The 15,354-nt window shown below is 32.5% G+C and overlaps 2 protein-coding genes across 2 annotated transcripts in view; one reads left to right on the forward strand and one right to left on the reverse strand.

The window, feature by feature from the left end:
* Positions 1–15,354, reverse strand: part of LOC136816591 (general transcription and DNA repair factor IIH helicase/translocase subunit XPB-like) — a 36,558-nt gene that overhangs the window by 13,021 nt on the left and 8,183 nt on the right. Inside the window, exons 2-18 of the mRNA XM_067072930.1 lie at positions 14,029–14,081; positions 13,856–13,890; positions 13,469–13,529; positions 13,229–13,293; positions 12,946–13,020; positions 12,039–12,119; positions 11,708–11,742; positions 11,521–11,566; positions 11,215–11,289; positions 10,953–11,027; positions 10,314–10,360; positions 9,889–9,955; positions 9,538–9,588; positions 8,950–9,131; positions 8,276–8,347; positions 7,456–7,495; positions 393–534 (exon numbers count right to left, since the gene is read on the reverse strand). Coding sequence (XP_066929031.1) covers positions 393–534; positions 7,456–7,495; positions 8,276–8,347; positions 8,950–9,131; positions 9,538–9,588; positions 9,889–9,955; positions 10,314–10,360; positions 10,953–11,027; positions 11,215–11,289; positions 11,521–11,566; positions 11,708–11,742; positions 12,039–12,119; positions 12,946–13,020; positions 13,229–13,293; positions 13,469–13,529; positions 13,856–13,890; positions 14,029–14,065 — 1,186 coding nt within the window. The 5' untranslated portion in view covers positions 14,066–14,081. The remainder of the gene's footprint in view (positions 1–392; positions 535–7,455; positions 7,496–8,275; positions 8,348–8,949; positions 9,132–9,537; positions 9,589–9,888; positions 9,956–10,313; positions 10,361–10,952; positions 11,028–11,214; positions 11,290–11,520; positions 11,567–11,707; positions 11,743–12,038; positions 12,120–12,945; positions 13,021–13,228; positions 13,294–13,468; positions 13,530–13,855; positions 13,891–14,028; positions 14,082–15,354) is intronic.
* Positions 3,318–4,988, forward strand: LOC136816592 (uncharacterized). The gene is made up of 2 exons (XM_067072931.1): positions 3,318–3,681; positions 4,451–4,988. The coding sequence occupies exons 1-2, from the start codon at positions 3,369–3,371 to the stop codon at positions 4,897–4,899; spliced, it is 762 nt and encodes a 253-aa protein (XP_066929032.1). The 5' UTR covers positions 3,318–3,368; the 3' UTR covers positions 4,900–4,988.

The raw sequence follows: 15,354 nt of genomic DNA on the forward strand, positions 1-15,354 counted from the left end.
TCAGAAAAAAATATGGATCCAATATTTCACAAAGTCCAAAAAACCCTTTTTTTGGCCCAAATTTGCCCAAAAACATTTTTTTTCGAAAATTGGCCCCGTCACATTTTGGCCACCACCATTTTGCACCTTTGTACCAAAAATCAAAAGATTCCTATGATTCAATCTCGAGAAAAGTTGGTAACGAACGGACGGACGGACGAACGAACGGACAGAGGTTAATTTATAGGACCTCCACCCCACCGGGGGTAGGTCCAAAAATCGATAAAAAATGGGGTTAAAGCATCGATATGGTCATAACTCAGTTTCCCAAAAAATGGACTTAAAGCTTTTTTATTTTTTATGCGACGATACACAAACATGATGAGATTGAAGCTCTTGGCAAGTCTTCTTACCTGAGGTACAAAGCACCAAACATTTCTTCCGTACGGTACACGCGGCGGTGACACCGACCAACGTTTTACCAGCACCACAGGGAAGAACGATGACGCCGGATCGCGCACGGCCATTTCCAAACATCTTACGTAAACTTTTCTCCTGTGAAAATATAATAAGAAAACCATTAAAAATTTATATCTGACACTTTTTATCATCTTCATCATCCTTCGTCGGAAACAGTATCCATCCCTCCACAGCTCGCTATCCGCCATTGCTGTACCGAGTTCTTCAAATTCTAGCCCTGTAACCTTTAGTGGAGACGTATAGTGCCCTTACGGCTGATATAATTTTTTGTAGTATACCGTTTAGCTTGAGAATCACAAATATCTTTTCGCGAGATATAAAATCAAAAGCTTTTTTGAAGTCAACAAAGCAGATAGATGAATGCATCTTTGTTAAGCTTTCTCATTTCTTCCAAGATCCACTAGAGATAGCTAAAATTTGAGAAAGGGTACTTCTTCATTTGCGAAAACCATTTTGATTTCTCCGAAGAAGAGGATCAAGAACCGGGACGATACGTAATAGAATAAGTTTATTATCTGAAGAAGCTAATTTCAGAAAACACTAAAACTTTTCCCACATCATATGACAACAATCAAATGACCAAGGAATTTTAACAACCCAAAATCCTAAAAGACAAAGCAAACCAAATTTCACTAGAGACACATTTACTAGAACAATTAAAAACAAATTTAGCGAAAAGGAAAAAGTTGCAAATTTTTCGAGATTTTAATAAACGGGGGGACCTAAAGGAGTCTCTTTGACAGCTGAAAATATTCTTAAAAATTAATAAACAGGGGGGGGAGGGGTGTTTATTTGGAACCTAAGAGTGAAGATTTAAAATGATTAAGCCAGTGCTCTCTTCATTTTCGGAGAGCATCCTTTTAGTTGAATAGAGGGGTGGTCTTTACAACCAGTGAGATCATTGATAATCTTCAATGCAGCAGAGTGCTGATGAGTGACATGGAGATTAGAAATGGAATCTGTTTTATAGTTAATGTGGAATTAATTAATTAATGGAATCCATTTTTTATAGGAAGATTTTCAACGGTCTATTTATTCGAACACAAACATTTTATATTGAGGGTTGAATAAAATCGTTTGAAGATCGTACTTATTGTTTCAATGTCTTCTGCAGACCAGCGGAGCCCTATTTTCCTGCCTCATTTCGCCCAGTGCAGCTTTCTCTATCACGATGATTTTTTCCCATTATTGGAAAAAAAGAAATCTCTCAAACCTCTCTCGTGTCGCAATTTTTATGGAAAGTTTGTCCTGAAAAGCTCACACGAAGAATGAAAAGGCCAATGCTTTGAGCTATGACCCAAAAGTACGGTATTGAAAAAAATAGCACTGATCTGGCGCTTTAGAATATTTTTGAATCTAATTTGATGGGATAAACTTACGCCGGGGATTAAATTTCACTGATTTCTCAAATTCGGGTGTCATCCGCGAAAATCCGCGAAAATAAGTCCCAACGGAAATTTGAAAGGACTTCATCCGCGAAAATTTTAAAAAGTTCAGATTTTATCACGAATAGCTATTAGAACTTTTTTGGAGTAATAGGTTGGCAAGGCGGTATTTTATCGATAATAGTGAATACGAACAAGATGTTATAACTTAGACGAAACCAAATGTCAAATATAAACTCTAATAGCTAAAAAAGGCGGAAAATTTTCGCCAACGATTGATATGGAATGGGGGTTAAAGTTGCATTCAGAAATTCATGAAATTTAAAATCTAAGATTCTTTTTGCCTATCCATCTTGCCCTCTTGCTCCATACAGACTCATATTTTCATACACGCTTTTCTTTATAAGAATGGTGTGAATCCATTTCATCATGGATATTCTTAACTTTTTTGGGCAAATCATCTTAAAATATTCTTACAGCGTTCTTAGGTTAGGATCCTAAATCAAACTAGATTTAACATTGAGTACATACGTCTCAAGAATAAAATTGTATTTTTGTGAAAGGAGTGAGCCTTGGGGGGTAGTTGGCAATTTGTAATTAAAAATAATCTAAAAATGGCATTCTTAGCTTGAGTGGCAAAATTCCATGATGGTGATATTCTTACCATATTCTTAATTTTTTGACCATTTTCAACGTGGAAATTCTTATAAAGTGTATTCTTATAAAAAAAAGCGTGTACATCGTACATACTACTCTTCTTTCGACAAATATCAAATCGCGGTTTTTACATCTAAATGATCATCATAAATAATTGATAAAGAACAATGAAACTAGCAACATAAAAAGATACGTTCAATATACTATACTTATCGAATTAAAAAACAAATAATACTAGGGCCCGCGCCACGATCTTGAAAGTGAGGGGGCCAAAAAAATATAGTGACTATGGAGGCGCAACCATGGTTTGCGCCGAGGGGCCGGAAAACTTTCGATTTTGACCTGCCTTATTTGGCTAAAACAGCTTCCTTTTTGTTCTGATTTTCCGAAAGATAATAAATATTTATGCTGTTGAGTTTGTCTGTTTAAAAATAAAGAGTATAATTTGACTTATTTAAGTGTCCATCTGTCCCCTTTTAGAAAGGTTCTAACGTTTTTATTGGCACTCGCACAGAAAAGAAAAAATTAATTGGGTTAAGAGAAAATTTTTCTTTTGCTTTGCAAAAAAGTGGGGGGCCATGGCCCCTGAATACTGACCTAACTTATAAATAGCGATTTCCATGGTCCGCCTCATTCAACTTTCCCACAGAAATCAAAAACAAAGTATGAATAAACAAATAAGTAATGAATTTATCAGCAAAAGAAAAATATAGTTTCTAAGATCTCACATTGAAAATAATTTTTTTATAAGATAGCATAGCAATAAAAAAATGAAAATTCAGAACCAAACTCGAAAATCGTAAAAAAAGAGAGAAAATTTAGAGTAGAAAAAATTAATCAGAGTAAAGAAATCACAAGGCTGCTACCATGATTCGGCAACGCTTAACATCCATACTGATTATCATCACCAACTACTACTTTTCAACATCTCAAGCTATTACATCACCTACAACAACATTATTTGAATCTTTTAATAACAAAGATGGCGAAAACTGTACCAAAGTGGAACCTGGATTCAAAACACTCTCACTAGTAGAATGTTTACTACATTGCAAATTAGAGAAAGGTGGTAAAGATGCCCTCATGGAGAATAATGGAACCATTTGTTTTTGTGCTCAATGTGAGATGTCGAAAGACACAAAAACAAATTCAACCGTTACTTATTACAAGGAACTAAAAGGTAAAGAGCTACATACACCACTACACAATATATCGTGAAAATATAATTAATAAATTGATGAGTAAGCAAACGATACCACTCTTATTTAAAAACAAAACCTTTAAGAAGCTGAAGAGTATGAATCGGATTCTTCACTAAACGTTTGAAAGCTAGTCTCAAAATGCTTGTCTTTTACACCCCCTTCTTACAGACCCACTGTGACTCCTTCTCACTGGAAAAACTGTCCAAAATATCGTCCTCGGTGGAAAATTACCCTCCAATTTTTGTCCTCACTGAAAATATTCCCACTGAGTTTTTTGATTTGAAAACAAATGGAATGAAATCCCCAGCCATGAATAATATCGGAATATCAATCCCCATCGAGTTTCAGTCCGTTATTTTTATTCCTACTGGCTGAAAATCCTACCGGGTCTGTGAGAAGGGGCTGTTTAATATAAGCTAACCAAAGGCCGGTCTCCACTTTCGCGCGACATGAGCGAAAACTTTTTGACGTTTTTGTAAGGTCATTGGTCGGTTGAAAAATGAAGCAATTCCATTGGTCGAAAATTGACGTAACGGATGAAAAAAGTAGAACTTCCTTCAACTTTTTTTTTGTTCGCGCGAAACTTTTTTATGACGTAATCTTTTCTTCAGGCAAAAAAGGTGTCGCACAATTTCGCACGCAAAGTGGAGACCGGCCTTAAATAAGATAATCTTGAAATTTCAAGGAAATAGTTTTTCAATATTTTGAGCATTGCCAAATTTTTAAGTCGGAAAATTCTCAATTTAGTTTCAGGACCTAAAGCAGTGACCAAACAACCGATATGTTACCGTGCAAAAGGCAATGGCTACGCAACCTTCAGAATGCCAGACAAAGGGGCTGTTCAATCAGTAACACTCATTCACGTATCAGGGAAACTCCAATGTTTTCGTACACAATCTACAAACTGGGGATGCGATAGTACCACAGCATCTGGACCTCACGATATCTTAGTCTCCGTTACAGATGATCAAGATACAGTCATATTTCCAGACAGGGCAGTAGGTGTTAGTGGCTTTATAATGATTCCTGGCGTGGATCTAAATAGCCAAGAATTGACATTGGAGTCAAGTTCACCTTATGTTATACAAGAGGCAAACCAGGAGATGAGAGTTTGGAATAACCAAGACTTGATTGATACGAGTGAAAGCAATAACTCTGGAGAACAGTGTGTTCACGTTGTGGTCAATTATCTTTAAATCAAACGAATCAAGGGTTTCACTTTGTCTGCTAAAAATTCAACCAAATATTTTGAAGGCTTGGAATAATAACAAAATCTTATAAACAATGTGTTAAATATTGAACAAATCTCATTTGGCGTAAGAGAAATTCGACCTATTTTAAGATGTTTTTGAAGATGTTTTGGTATGAACTCAAGGAGTTCGAGAATGAGTTTGAGTTTAGTCTCGATTTTGACAATAAAATGACAGTTTATATACTGTTTTCATCCTTGGTGCATCTTGATGACTTTATTGCAATATCTATCCGGAATTGATTTGAAATTTTGTAGTTGTGCACCAAATATGAACTTTGGTAAGACTTCATATTATTTTTTTTTAAATACCGAAAAATTGACCCCACCTTAATTCTTTTTTTTTACTTTCCTTTTTGCTCAAATTTTGTGGGGCACGTGAGATCAATATTTGGGGTGTATGTAGTGTGTATAGTCAATTTATTGCAACCTGCCGGTATCGAGTGTTTTATTGACCACAACAGAATTGCCCAAATCAGCCTTAGGGTACCGAACATAGGTTATTCTGAAAGTGAGCGTTTTGGGTTCGTCACTTTCTACTAACGAATAGTTTTTCAGACGAACTTTTTTCCTGAGTAATCTCGGCCTTCAGAGAAATCAAGATTGGAAAACCCAGATAAATTGATTCATTATTGCATTTCCTTTAGTTTCTGTAACAATCTTTTTTCTTAGGTAGCACATGAACCTAAAATCTAGCTGAATGTAGCACAATTTGAAACAAAAAAAGTAATCATTTCGTAAGCAAAATATTCATCGGCTAAATTAATACAGCAAAAAAACTCTCTTTCCAACGAACCCAAACTCGGCATATTTTGTTTTTTTGCCAAAGCCGTGAATAATTAGATTTTGTTTTTTTCTTAAAAATTTTAGAAACTTGATTTTATCGAGGAAATTTTAAGCGTTTTAGAAAAGAATTTGAACATAATTTTCGAAATTTGACGATGATACCGGGTGGTTCAAAAAAAACCTCGAATGTTTGGCAACGACTTATAGTAGATTGGATCAAGATATGAACTTGAATATATAATGTTATGAGAAAGAGGAAGGTCTAACTTAAATTTGGGCTGTTACTTTTTAAATCTGGTTCAATAGTTTTTGAAGTAATCGGTTTTCAAAATAAAACTTCACTTTTCAAAATATAGAAAAGTCTAGATATAGACATGTCTTATGATCATGATTGTACTGGCACGTTTTTTTATTTTTTATGAAGAAAATATTCACAAGGCTATAAACAAAAACTTATTCGTTGGGAAAAAAGCATTATTAACTCTGGCATACTCAAGGCAAATGGGAGACAAACCTTCATTATCTGCCAATCTCTGGTCCTATTCGTAACACAAGGTATTTTAATGAAGAGATGGGGATATTTTTACATACATGAATTTTTCCTATAACATTTCTTTTCGTAAAGTTTTAACAGATAAAAATTTTAACTGTTGATTTCATATTGAAATACCTTCTGATATCTTTTAATACTTAATGTGATAATTAATTACATCGTAAAAATGCGTATACGTTCGATTGAAACAAAAGAAAAGAAAGAAGGAGGAAGCAAATCGAACAAATTTTAATCACCCTTTTTCTGACGTATTTTTGCACTTTTTGAAAAGTGATTTTTGCACATTCTTTTTTAATACATCAAAATTTAAGTTAAACCCTCCCCAATTTTAATAAAGCAAGGTAAACCTTAAACTCACTTTGATAGCTCTAAAATGTTTCCAAACATCCCAAGTTTTTTCTTGAACCAGCCGGTACTTCTGGAGTAACTGTTTAATTATTTATTCAATAACAATCTATATTTTATATTATCGTCCACCTCTAGGCAAAACACACTGTCGAATATTTTTAGATATCCGATAGCAAAATATCTCCACTGTAGCAGCGAGCATATAGAAAAAGGTTTTTTGATCAAATAATTATTTTTAAATGTCACATATATAAAAACAGATAAAAGCAAGTTCTTTTTAACAAAAGAGAAAGAAAGGAAATTCGAACGTTTTGTAATCAAAGAGAAAAAAAATCAATGAAATTGACATCCTTAATAAGATAGTAAAACGTTCGAAAATGTCATACAAAGAGAGAAAATGCTTTTCTGCTAATTGGTGAACGATAAACCATATATTCAACGTGAAAGTCGAATATCTGCTTATTATTAACGAACTCGATAAAGGCAACCGTCAAAACGTCTCACACACTCTGTGTTTTTGATGTTCACTTTTAATTCTTGACACAAATATACATTGACTTTTACGTTCACTTTTATATTATTAATGTATTCTAATCTATCTCTATAGTATAATTTTATCCTTAAATAAATCATAGCACTAAACATTTGTCTTTGTCCTTGTCTTTGACGTTCACAAAGACAAATAAGCCTCGAAATATAAAGGGAAGGGGAGGATTATTCAAAGAGGAAAATATGATCTATTGTTTTGAATTTTGGATACTCATCTTTTGGTTCATGTTTCATGAACTTAATTTGATTTAAAAACAAGCCACATACCTGGTATGGACGGAGCATAGTTGAAGGTTTCAAGTCCATTCTAAAGTTATAAAAAAAGAAAAAAAAGTTACATTCCCTCCTGGATTATTGTTTTACGCTTAAGACCTTCGCACACCGAACACTATTTCAGCACCCTGGCCTTCAATTACCGTTATCAATACTTATCTTGATTAACAACTCCCTTCTATTTTAATTTAGACAATTAATTTCTTACAGCTCAGTGTCCACTGAAATAAAATAAGTTCATCGCAAATACCTGTCGCAAAAAATAAATCCAGACACCTGTCTGGAATTAAAAATCTATTTTTATTTTTTACGACGAAGTAAAAAATAATAAACGATGTAGAATGAAAACGTTTTCATTTTTCATCGTTTATTTTTTTTTCGCCCTATCGCAAATAAAACAATAGGTTTTTAATTCCAAACATCTGTCTGGATTTATTTTTTGCGACGCACAAATTCGCGAAGAACTTATTTTTCCAGTGGACACCCAGCTTTACAGGTGCTTCATCTCTAGACAAACATCCAAAATACCTAAAATACGTAAACATACATTCCTAAGCAAAAAACGCATGAAATGTTTCTTTAAAATACCTAAAACACACGTATCATATAGTTTGCGATACAAGCCACTCTCGTAAATCTCCCAGAGAAACAAGACCTTTTCTTCGAATAAGAGAACGATTTTGGATAATTGAGAAAATTAGAGAGTCGAGTATAGCTTTAAATCAAACCTGCTTTCCCCGTTCAATTCATGTACCATCACTGAGAACTCTGTTGATCCTCAAATAATGATAAAAATTTGCAAATTTTCACTTACTCAATATCTTTGTTGACAGTGTCATTCTGAAAATCATATTCTGCCAATAACGGATAGTCCAGGTTGATACATCTAAAATAAAAAACATCATTTTTTTATTTGCAGGGATAGAAAGAAAAATTATGGCTAACAGACGATATGCGACCGACGGAGACTCTTTCTAATTCCTTCCACAATAGTATAGCTAAATCTGGCTAAATTTAAGAAAAAAAACAAGATGTGGTAAGGGGAACTGAAGAAATTTTTTGTAAAAACTATCACTTTGTCGCATCAAAATAAAAAAGCTTTAAGTCCATTTTTTAGAAAATTGAGTTATGACCACACCGTTGCTTTACACCCCATTTTTTATCGATTTTTTGGCTTAAATCCATCAAAAACCAACCTAAAGGAGCCTAATTTTAAGCTTTTAGAAAAATAAGAATTTTACTTTTCACTTTATTTTTAGGGTAAAAAAGCCTTAAGTCACACCAGTTTAGGGCAAAGAAGCCTTAAGTCCGGTGTGGAAACAAGAACAAGAATAAAAATTTTCAAATGTAAATGGTTTTTAAGGATTTAAGAAAAAACAATTTCGATTTTCTCAAAACAACAAAAATGGACTTAAAGCTTTTTTTATTTTGATGCGAAGATTTATATATTACTTATTACAAACGACTCCATGCTTTAATAAAAACTACCTTTTTTGAAGGACTTCAATTTGATCTTGTTGAACTTCAAAGGAGACAGCTTGTGTTTCTTCCTCAACCTCATCGTCATCATCCATCATGACTTTACCGAGGTAGTCAGAAATATCAGATGGAATGACTTCTTTTGGTGTGTGATCTTCTGCTGGTGGTGGTGCCCCTTCTTCAGATGGCTGCTGGAAGGGAAGAAATAATGAAATGAATAAAATTGAGCTTCGGTTCATCCTCTCACAAAAAAGTTTCTGCTATGTTTAAAATAAATTCATCATAGAGGACTATGGATCAGACGATAATAAAACATCTAATCAATCCAATGCCTGGTTCAGACGTTTGATGAGAACATAAAGACCCATTGTCAAATGGAGTTTTTCTGAATTAGTACCTTCTTGAACATTAGCAGCAACTAATGTTGTTGTAGTAGATACCAAGAACCTTTTACCGGTTGTTTTTTCTTTTTTAGGGGCTTAGTATCAATTTTAATGCTATATTCCTGTGAAACCATAATACCATAGTATGTTTCCCTTTTTATCGTTTCTTATAATATTTCTTTACATTTTTTGAGTTGATAGATAAGTTTCTTACTCCTTGTGTTGATGAAGAAGGTTGCTGTTCTCCTGGCTTCTGTTTGTTTAACTATAGAGTCAAGTTAAAGTAAAATCAAATTTCAAAATTCAGGAATTCATAACAAAAACAGGGAGAACCTCAAATTAAAATAGTTTGTCAAACATCAAGTTCAAAATATTGATTTCATACACTTATTAAGATTTGACTTTGATTGAAAAGATGATGTAAAAATCACACAAATCCTTTCTTATTTAATTTCTCCTAGAATTTTTTGAAATACTCCAATATCCAATGTTTTTATTAGTGATGGTTAATTTGAATGGAAATATACACTCTGGTGTGGTTTGTTTTTGTGAAAATAATTTTCACCTTGAGCGATGATTTTGCAACATATTTGGACGAAATGAGGTCATCAACACCATCCTTCGAAATAACTCTATGAAGAATGATATAATTAAGATAAAAATAAGTTGACGATCAAATGAAATTGAAAAGAAGGAATATACTAACAGTTGAGTTCAAAGGTTTCTCTAAATGAATGAGAGAGCAAAATAAACACAAAGACTTCCCGCATGACGCAGAAAAAGGAGAACGTTCTTTCTTTTGTTTAAAAATGCTGTTCAAACAAATGGTAGGAAATGTGTTGAACGATGTCCATTCAGTGGAGCTTACTTGCTATATTACTTGATTACACCAGGGTGGTATCGAGAAATAAAAGAATGGTTATGAAACCAAAAGTGAATTGATTTGAAACTTTGAAGAAAAACCATAATAGAAGTTGTCACTAGTGATACCTGCAACTTTGAATATCAGGATCTTTTAAAAGCTGTTGTAGTGCATCCTACAAATATGTAATAGTTATCGGACAGTTGCGAGTACAATATGAGGAATATTTCACGAGTTTCGAGATTTTTCCGTACAATATTTTTCGAGCCTTTAAGCGAGGAAAATATACGAAAAATCCGGAACGAGTGAAATATTTTCATATTGTACGAGCAAGTGTCTGATAACTGGTTTATCGGTGACCCAAAAAATGGACTGTGTATGTTTGAATAAAAGCGCAGGGCACTTTTGTAGCAAAATGACGTTAGATTGCTGCTACCGCTACAATGCAACAACATCTTTTCGTCAATTTATATTTTGTACATGTAAAATACAAGATATATTGTACTCTTTTTAACCAATCAGATTGCAGATATTTTTTGGATCACCGATAAAAGGAAATATTGTAAAAATATTTAAAAACATTTACTATCAAATTGATGAGCGAATCACCTACTAATTAAAAAAATTTTATCTAATAGATTGTTGAATTGTAATGCTTGCAATTTTTTACTTTATATTTGCAAGTCGAAGGTTAGAGAAAGTTGAGATAAAGGAGTATTATGAATCTTTTACAAAATAACTCAAAACAGTTAATAAAATATGATTACCGGGAAGTTACTTTCCACATAGTAGCGATTATGTTTCAATACCAGTTTAACTTTGCCATAACTAACTGTACACATCTAAAATGTTGAAAAAGTGGATATTTGAAATTGTTTTTTCAAAAAGAAAAAATGTAGTCACAAAAGTTAATCAATGCGAAACTTAATTCTCTAAAAAGCTAAAATTAGATGCTATTAAATGGTAATTCAACTATTCAATTGGTTTTTCATCATGATGCTTGCGCATCTAAACATTTTGGTCATTCACCTTAATAAATGTTACAATACCATCAGGAATAGTTAATTTGGACAATCTTGTGAGATATTCCAAAATATCACTTGTCTAAAAGAAAAATAGAAGAAAATAGGTTGTTAATTAGCGGTTATATTTACTAGATGACAACTTTGGGTTAAAAAGGTGTAAAGGTATAAAGATATACGAGAAATGAGCAACCATTTGATTTGAAGATAATTGCATTTGACTTGGAAAAATGTTTAACGCTCATCTTCAAAACCAGCTTCAAGAAGATTTTATAGAAATAGATCTATATTGTATCTTGAGAATTTTCATTACCTGAAGCCCAACAGATACTGCAGCATACAATGAATAAGCTGTTAATCTGGAATTAAAGAAAAAATGCAACATAACTTTAAAATTGCTAATATAGTGAAAGTAATTTTCGGTATCATCATACAATGTTGTTTTTTTCAAGCATTCAATTGTAAATGCAACACAAAGATTGAAGTTGAAGTTGCCTTACTTGTATTCATGAATGAACTGTGGACGACATACAGGCTATAAGGAGAAGCAAATAAGAAAAGTTTTCGATTATTATTTCCTGTTCAGATTTTCAAATTCAACTGTGAATTTTTCTCCATCAGAAAGAAAATATTACTGGCTATCAGAAAATAAATACTTTTGACATATAAAAAATTTGTTTTTCTAAAAATATGACCTATCAAAGAGCATGCGTCAAGAAAGGTGTGCATATACCTTAAATAATTTCGCGAATTTTTCTCATTAAGAATTGTTTTATTAAACAAAATATTTCCTTTTTCCCTAATTGCAGTAAATACATAATAACATCATACCTCTGCGATAGCAATCAAGAAATCATGAGCATGCTTGTAAACAGGTGAAAATGATTCCAAATAAATGATTCCATCTGGTGCCTGGAAATGTAAGGTTTATTAAATTTATTTCAAAACAAGATTATCTCAGAATATAATGTCAATTTATTTAGTTTTAAAAATAGCTGATTGTTACAGCTGTGTCAGAAAAAGTTGACAAGTTCATTGAGATATTTCAGGCTTTAGATGGGAATCTTTAGGTGATAGGAAAGGCTAAATCAGAATTTCTCACCCTATACTGTAGCCCATAATATCTTGGCAAACTAGTCTACTTTTTTGATGCACTAGAAAGCTTTTAAACATACCAGGTGGGTCAAAAAAAGTACTCGAAAATCTATAAGTTCATTACTCAATCAAAAATGAATCTTATGCTTTCAAATTCTCAACACGTTTTATTAAGTCTATTCCAGGTACTTGCTGAAGGTTTTGGAGAAAGATAATGTTTTTTTGGAAAGTTATAGCATTTTTAAGATGACATATATGAGTTTTGCATTGTTCAAAAAGCGTGAAAAACTGACGTCAAAATTTGCATTTTATTCCTCCTCATTCTAGTCCATTCTCTCATGTTTCCTCCTTCTTTACTTATTTTAAGAAGACTCTACAGTGTCATTTTTCGAAAGATACCTCTGCAGTGCTAATTGACATTTTAACTTCAACGATCTTCCTGGTTCCTTTATATACAGGATGGAAGTTAAGAATTTTTATAAACAGAAATCTTCGATTAACTTTTAGTCCTAGCACTAACACTACTAACTTTTTGTAAGCCAAATATTTTGGAGATAAGATAGCATTGATAATTAAAAAAAGAAGATTTTTAAGTTAATTTACTTCTGTTTACTTTACCAAAAAGTTTTGAGTTTAGACTTACCACCCACAATGGACGTGCTGCATGATCTGTCTTTTTTAGCAAAGTTTTTCTGTAATCTTTTGCTCCATATTCATCCTAAAAGAAAAAATAATCAACAAGTTCATCAACAGCAATTGACTTCAGTTTGAAATACAAATAAGTTCTACCTAAAGTAAAAGTAGTTAAAACCATTAAATAAGGAATCTAGGACATACTACATAACAATCAAGCTAATTGTACAAGAAATTTTTGAATGAGAAATAACAAATATAAAAAGCAAGATTAAAGATAAAGAAATAGATACCACTTGATTCATATTGACAGTGCCATCAATTTTTCGACCGGCTGCAGATGGAACGTCTGCTGAAGCTAAATGCAAATAAGTGATCATGATTTTTTGTTCTTTTACAATTTTATGTTCTTAGAAGTTTTGGACAGAAGTTGGACTTTAAATTCTTTGTTGAGAAACAATCAAGGTGTAATTAAATCCAATTAAGATGTTATTTTGCATAATTTTTTTTGATTCAAAGCATACAAATATTACCTCCATCTGTGTTTCCAAAGTTACTGTTATCTTCCTGGTCATTATCAGATCCCTCGGATTCCTTTTAAAATGGAATTCATAAACTTTTATCAATAACCTGCTTTACAGGTGAGCTTATACTTTTGAATAATTTCTGAAACTTTTTGTCAATTCTTTTTTTACAGCTTTTGTTTTACCGTATTAGAGTAAAGAATTGAAATTAATCTTTTTGTTAAAGATGAACTCTAAAATATTATTCAAAACTGTTATGATTTTGTAAAAAAGGCTGCTTATACTGCCTCTAAAAGATGGATAGTAAATATAGATCATAATGACATAAAAAAGTAAAATTATTGTTTTACAATTTTTAACAAAAATCTGAACAAGAAGAAGAATCCTGAAGCATACCAAATTACTCTTGAAACGCTTTGAATTCTTTTCATCTAAACATAAAAATAATTTTTCAGTACATAGCTATTCATTAAAGTCAAATTTAGAATTATTAATATGTACTATGCTATCAAAATTAATGATTGAAGATATCATTAGTATGTATACTTAAACAAAGTTTAAAAACTTACGACTTTCATGCTTCCTTTTCTTATGCTTACTTCCCATTTTTCAGTGACTTATTCTAAATAAAAAGTTTTGATGTAAATAATTCTATTCAAACAATTGAAACTAAATACCTTATCGGCCCTTTTTACGGCGTAATAAGGGTCGGCGTTCAAAGGGCCGGTGTAAAAAGAACCAAAATTTTTCAAATTTTACTTAAAAGTGGCGTTAATTCTTGACCATTTTTCTCTATTCAAAGGATTTTGGGAATATGATTTGTAGATAAAAATTATCCATTGTTTTACTTCATATCTAAAACTTATTAAACAGTTAGATGCACTCGCATATGCAGAGACAAATATCCCTGCAGACGAGTTACTGTAAGTTGGTCTAATGTTGACACCCCTCTTCTAATTTCGTCACCCTTCTTTAGAGATAAGAATAATAGGAAGGATGGAATCGCTGATTGAAACTAATTTACCATGGTTTCTGCCTACTTTTTCAGTCCCCCCTTAAAATGCACTTTTGCCCTTAAAGAAAACTCCCCCCTTAAATCGAACAAAAATTACCGGTACCCCTTGTTAGAATGTTCCCCCTTAAAATGAAAAAAAAAAGAGGAATCCCCCCTCAGATTTTTATTTTTAGACTTTGACAATAACAAAGTACAACGATTGGTTTGATATCAATGCCATCAACATTATATTAGGTACATATGATATCCAACTAAATAAAATTCAATAAAAAGAAATCATTGAAAATAAACTGGATCCTATAATCAAATGATACAAATAAAACTTTTTATGGATAAAACCAAACAAAAGATGCAGTACCTGGTACAACAGTTGTGTTTTGTTAATATCTTAGGCCTTGGAAATTATTTTTACCATTAGATTTGAACTGGGAATGTTTTCTGATTGTAGTCCTAGTTTAAGTTAGGTCGAGTAAGTGGTCTTCCCAAGTAAAGAATTTAGGCAGTAAAACACAAGTAAGATTTCATGCTTATGACATTGATTTTGGATGTGACAGAGCGGAAAATGTCAAAGATCATTAATGTCAAAGATCATTGATGTCGAACAACTATTTCAAGAAAATCTTTGTTCCCTTCAGCAAAGAATTCTTACAATAGAGAGAGAGAGAAGAGAGTATGCAGATTCATGGACCCCGGCGAGCTATTTGAGTGGGGGGGGGCAAGATTTAGGAAAAAAATGTCGCCCACCATGGTTGGGAGACGAAGAAAATTTTTCACTTTTTACACCCTCAAAACAGCTTAAAACGTTATCTAATTGGGGAGAATAATAGTTTTTATGGTTTGATTTGGTCTGTTAAAGGTCATTCTAATGTGGGTCGTTGTA

This window comes from Clytia hemisphaerica, unplaced genomic scaffold, assembly GCF_902728285.1.
Source record: "Clytia hemisphaerica strain Z4C2 unplaced genomic scaffold, Clytia hemisphaerica genome assembly, whole genome shotgun sequence".
Classification (NCBI taxonomy): domain Eukaryota; kingdom Metazoa; phylum Cnidaria; class Hydrozoa; order Leptothecata; family Clytiidae; genus Clytia; species Clytia hemisphaerica.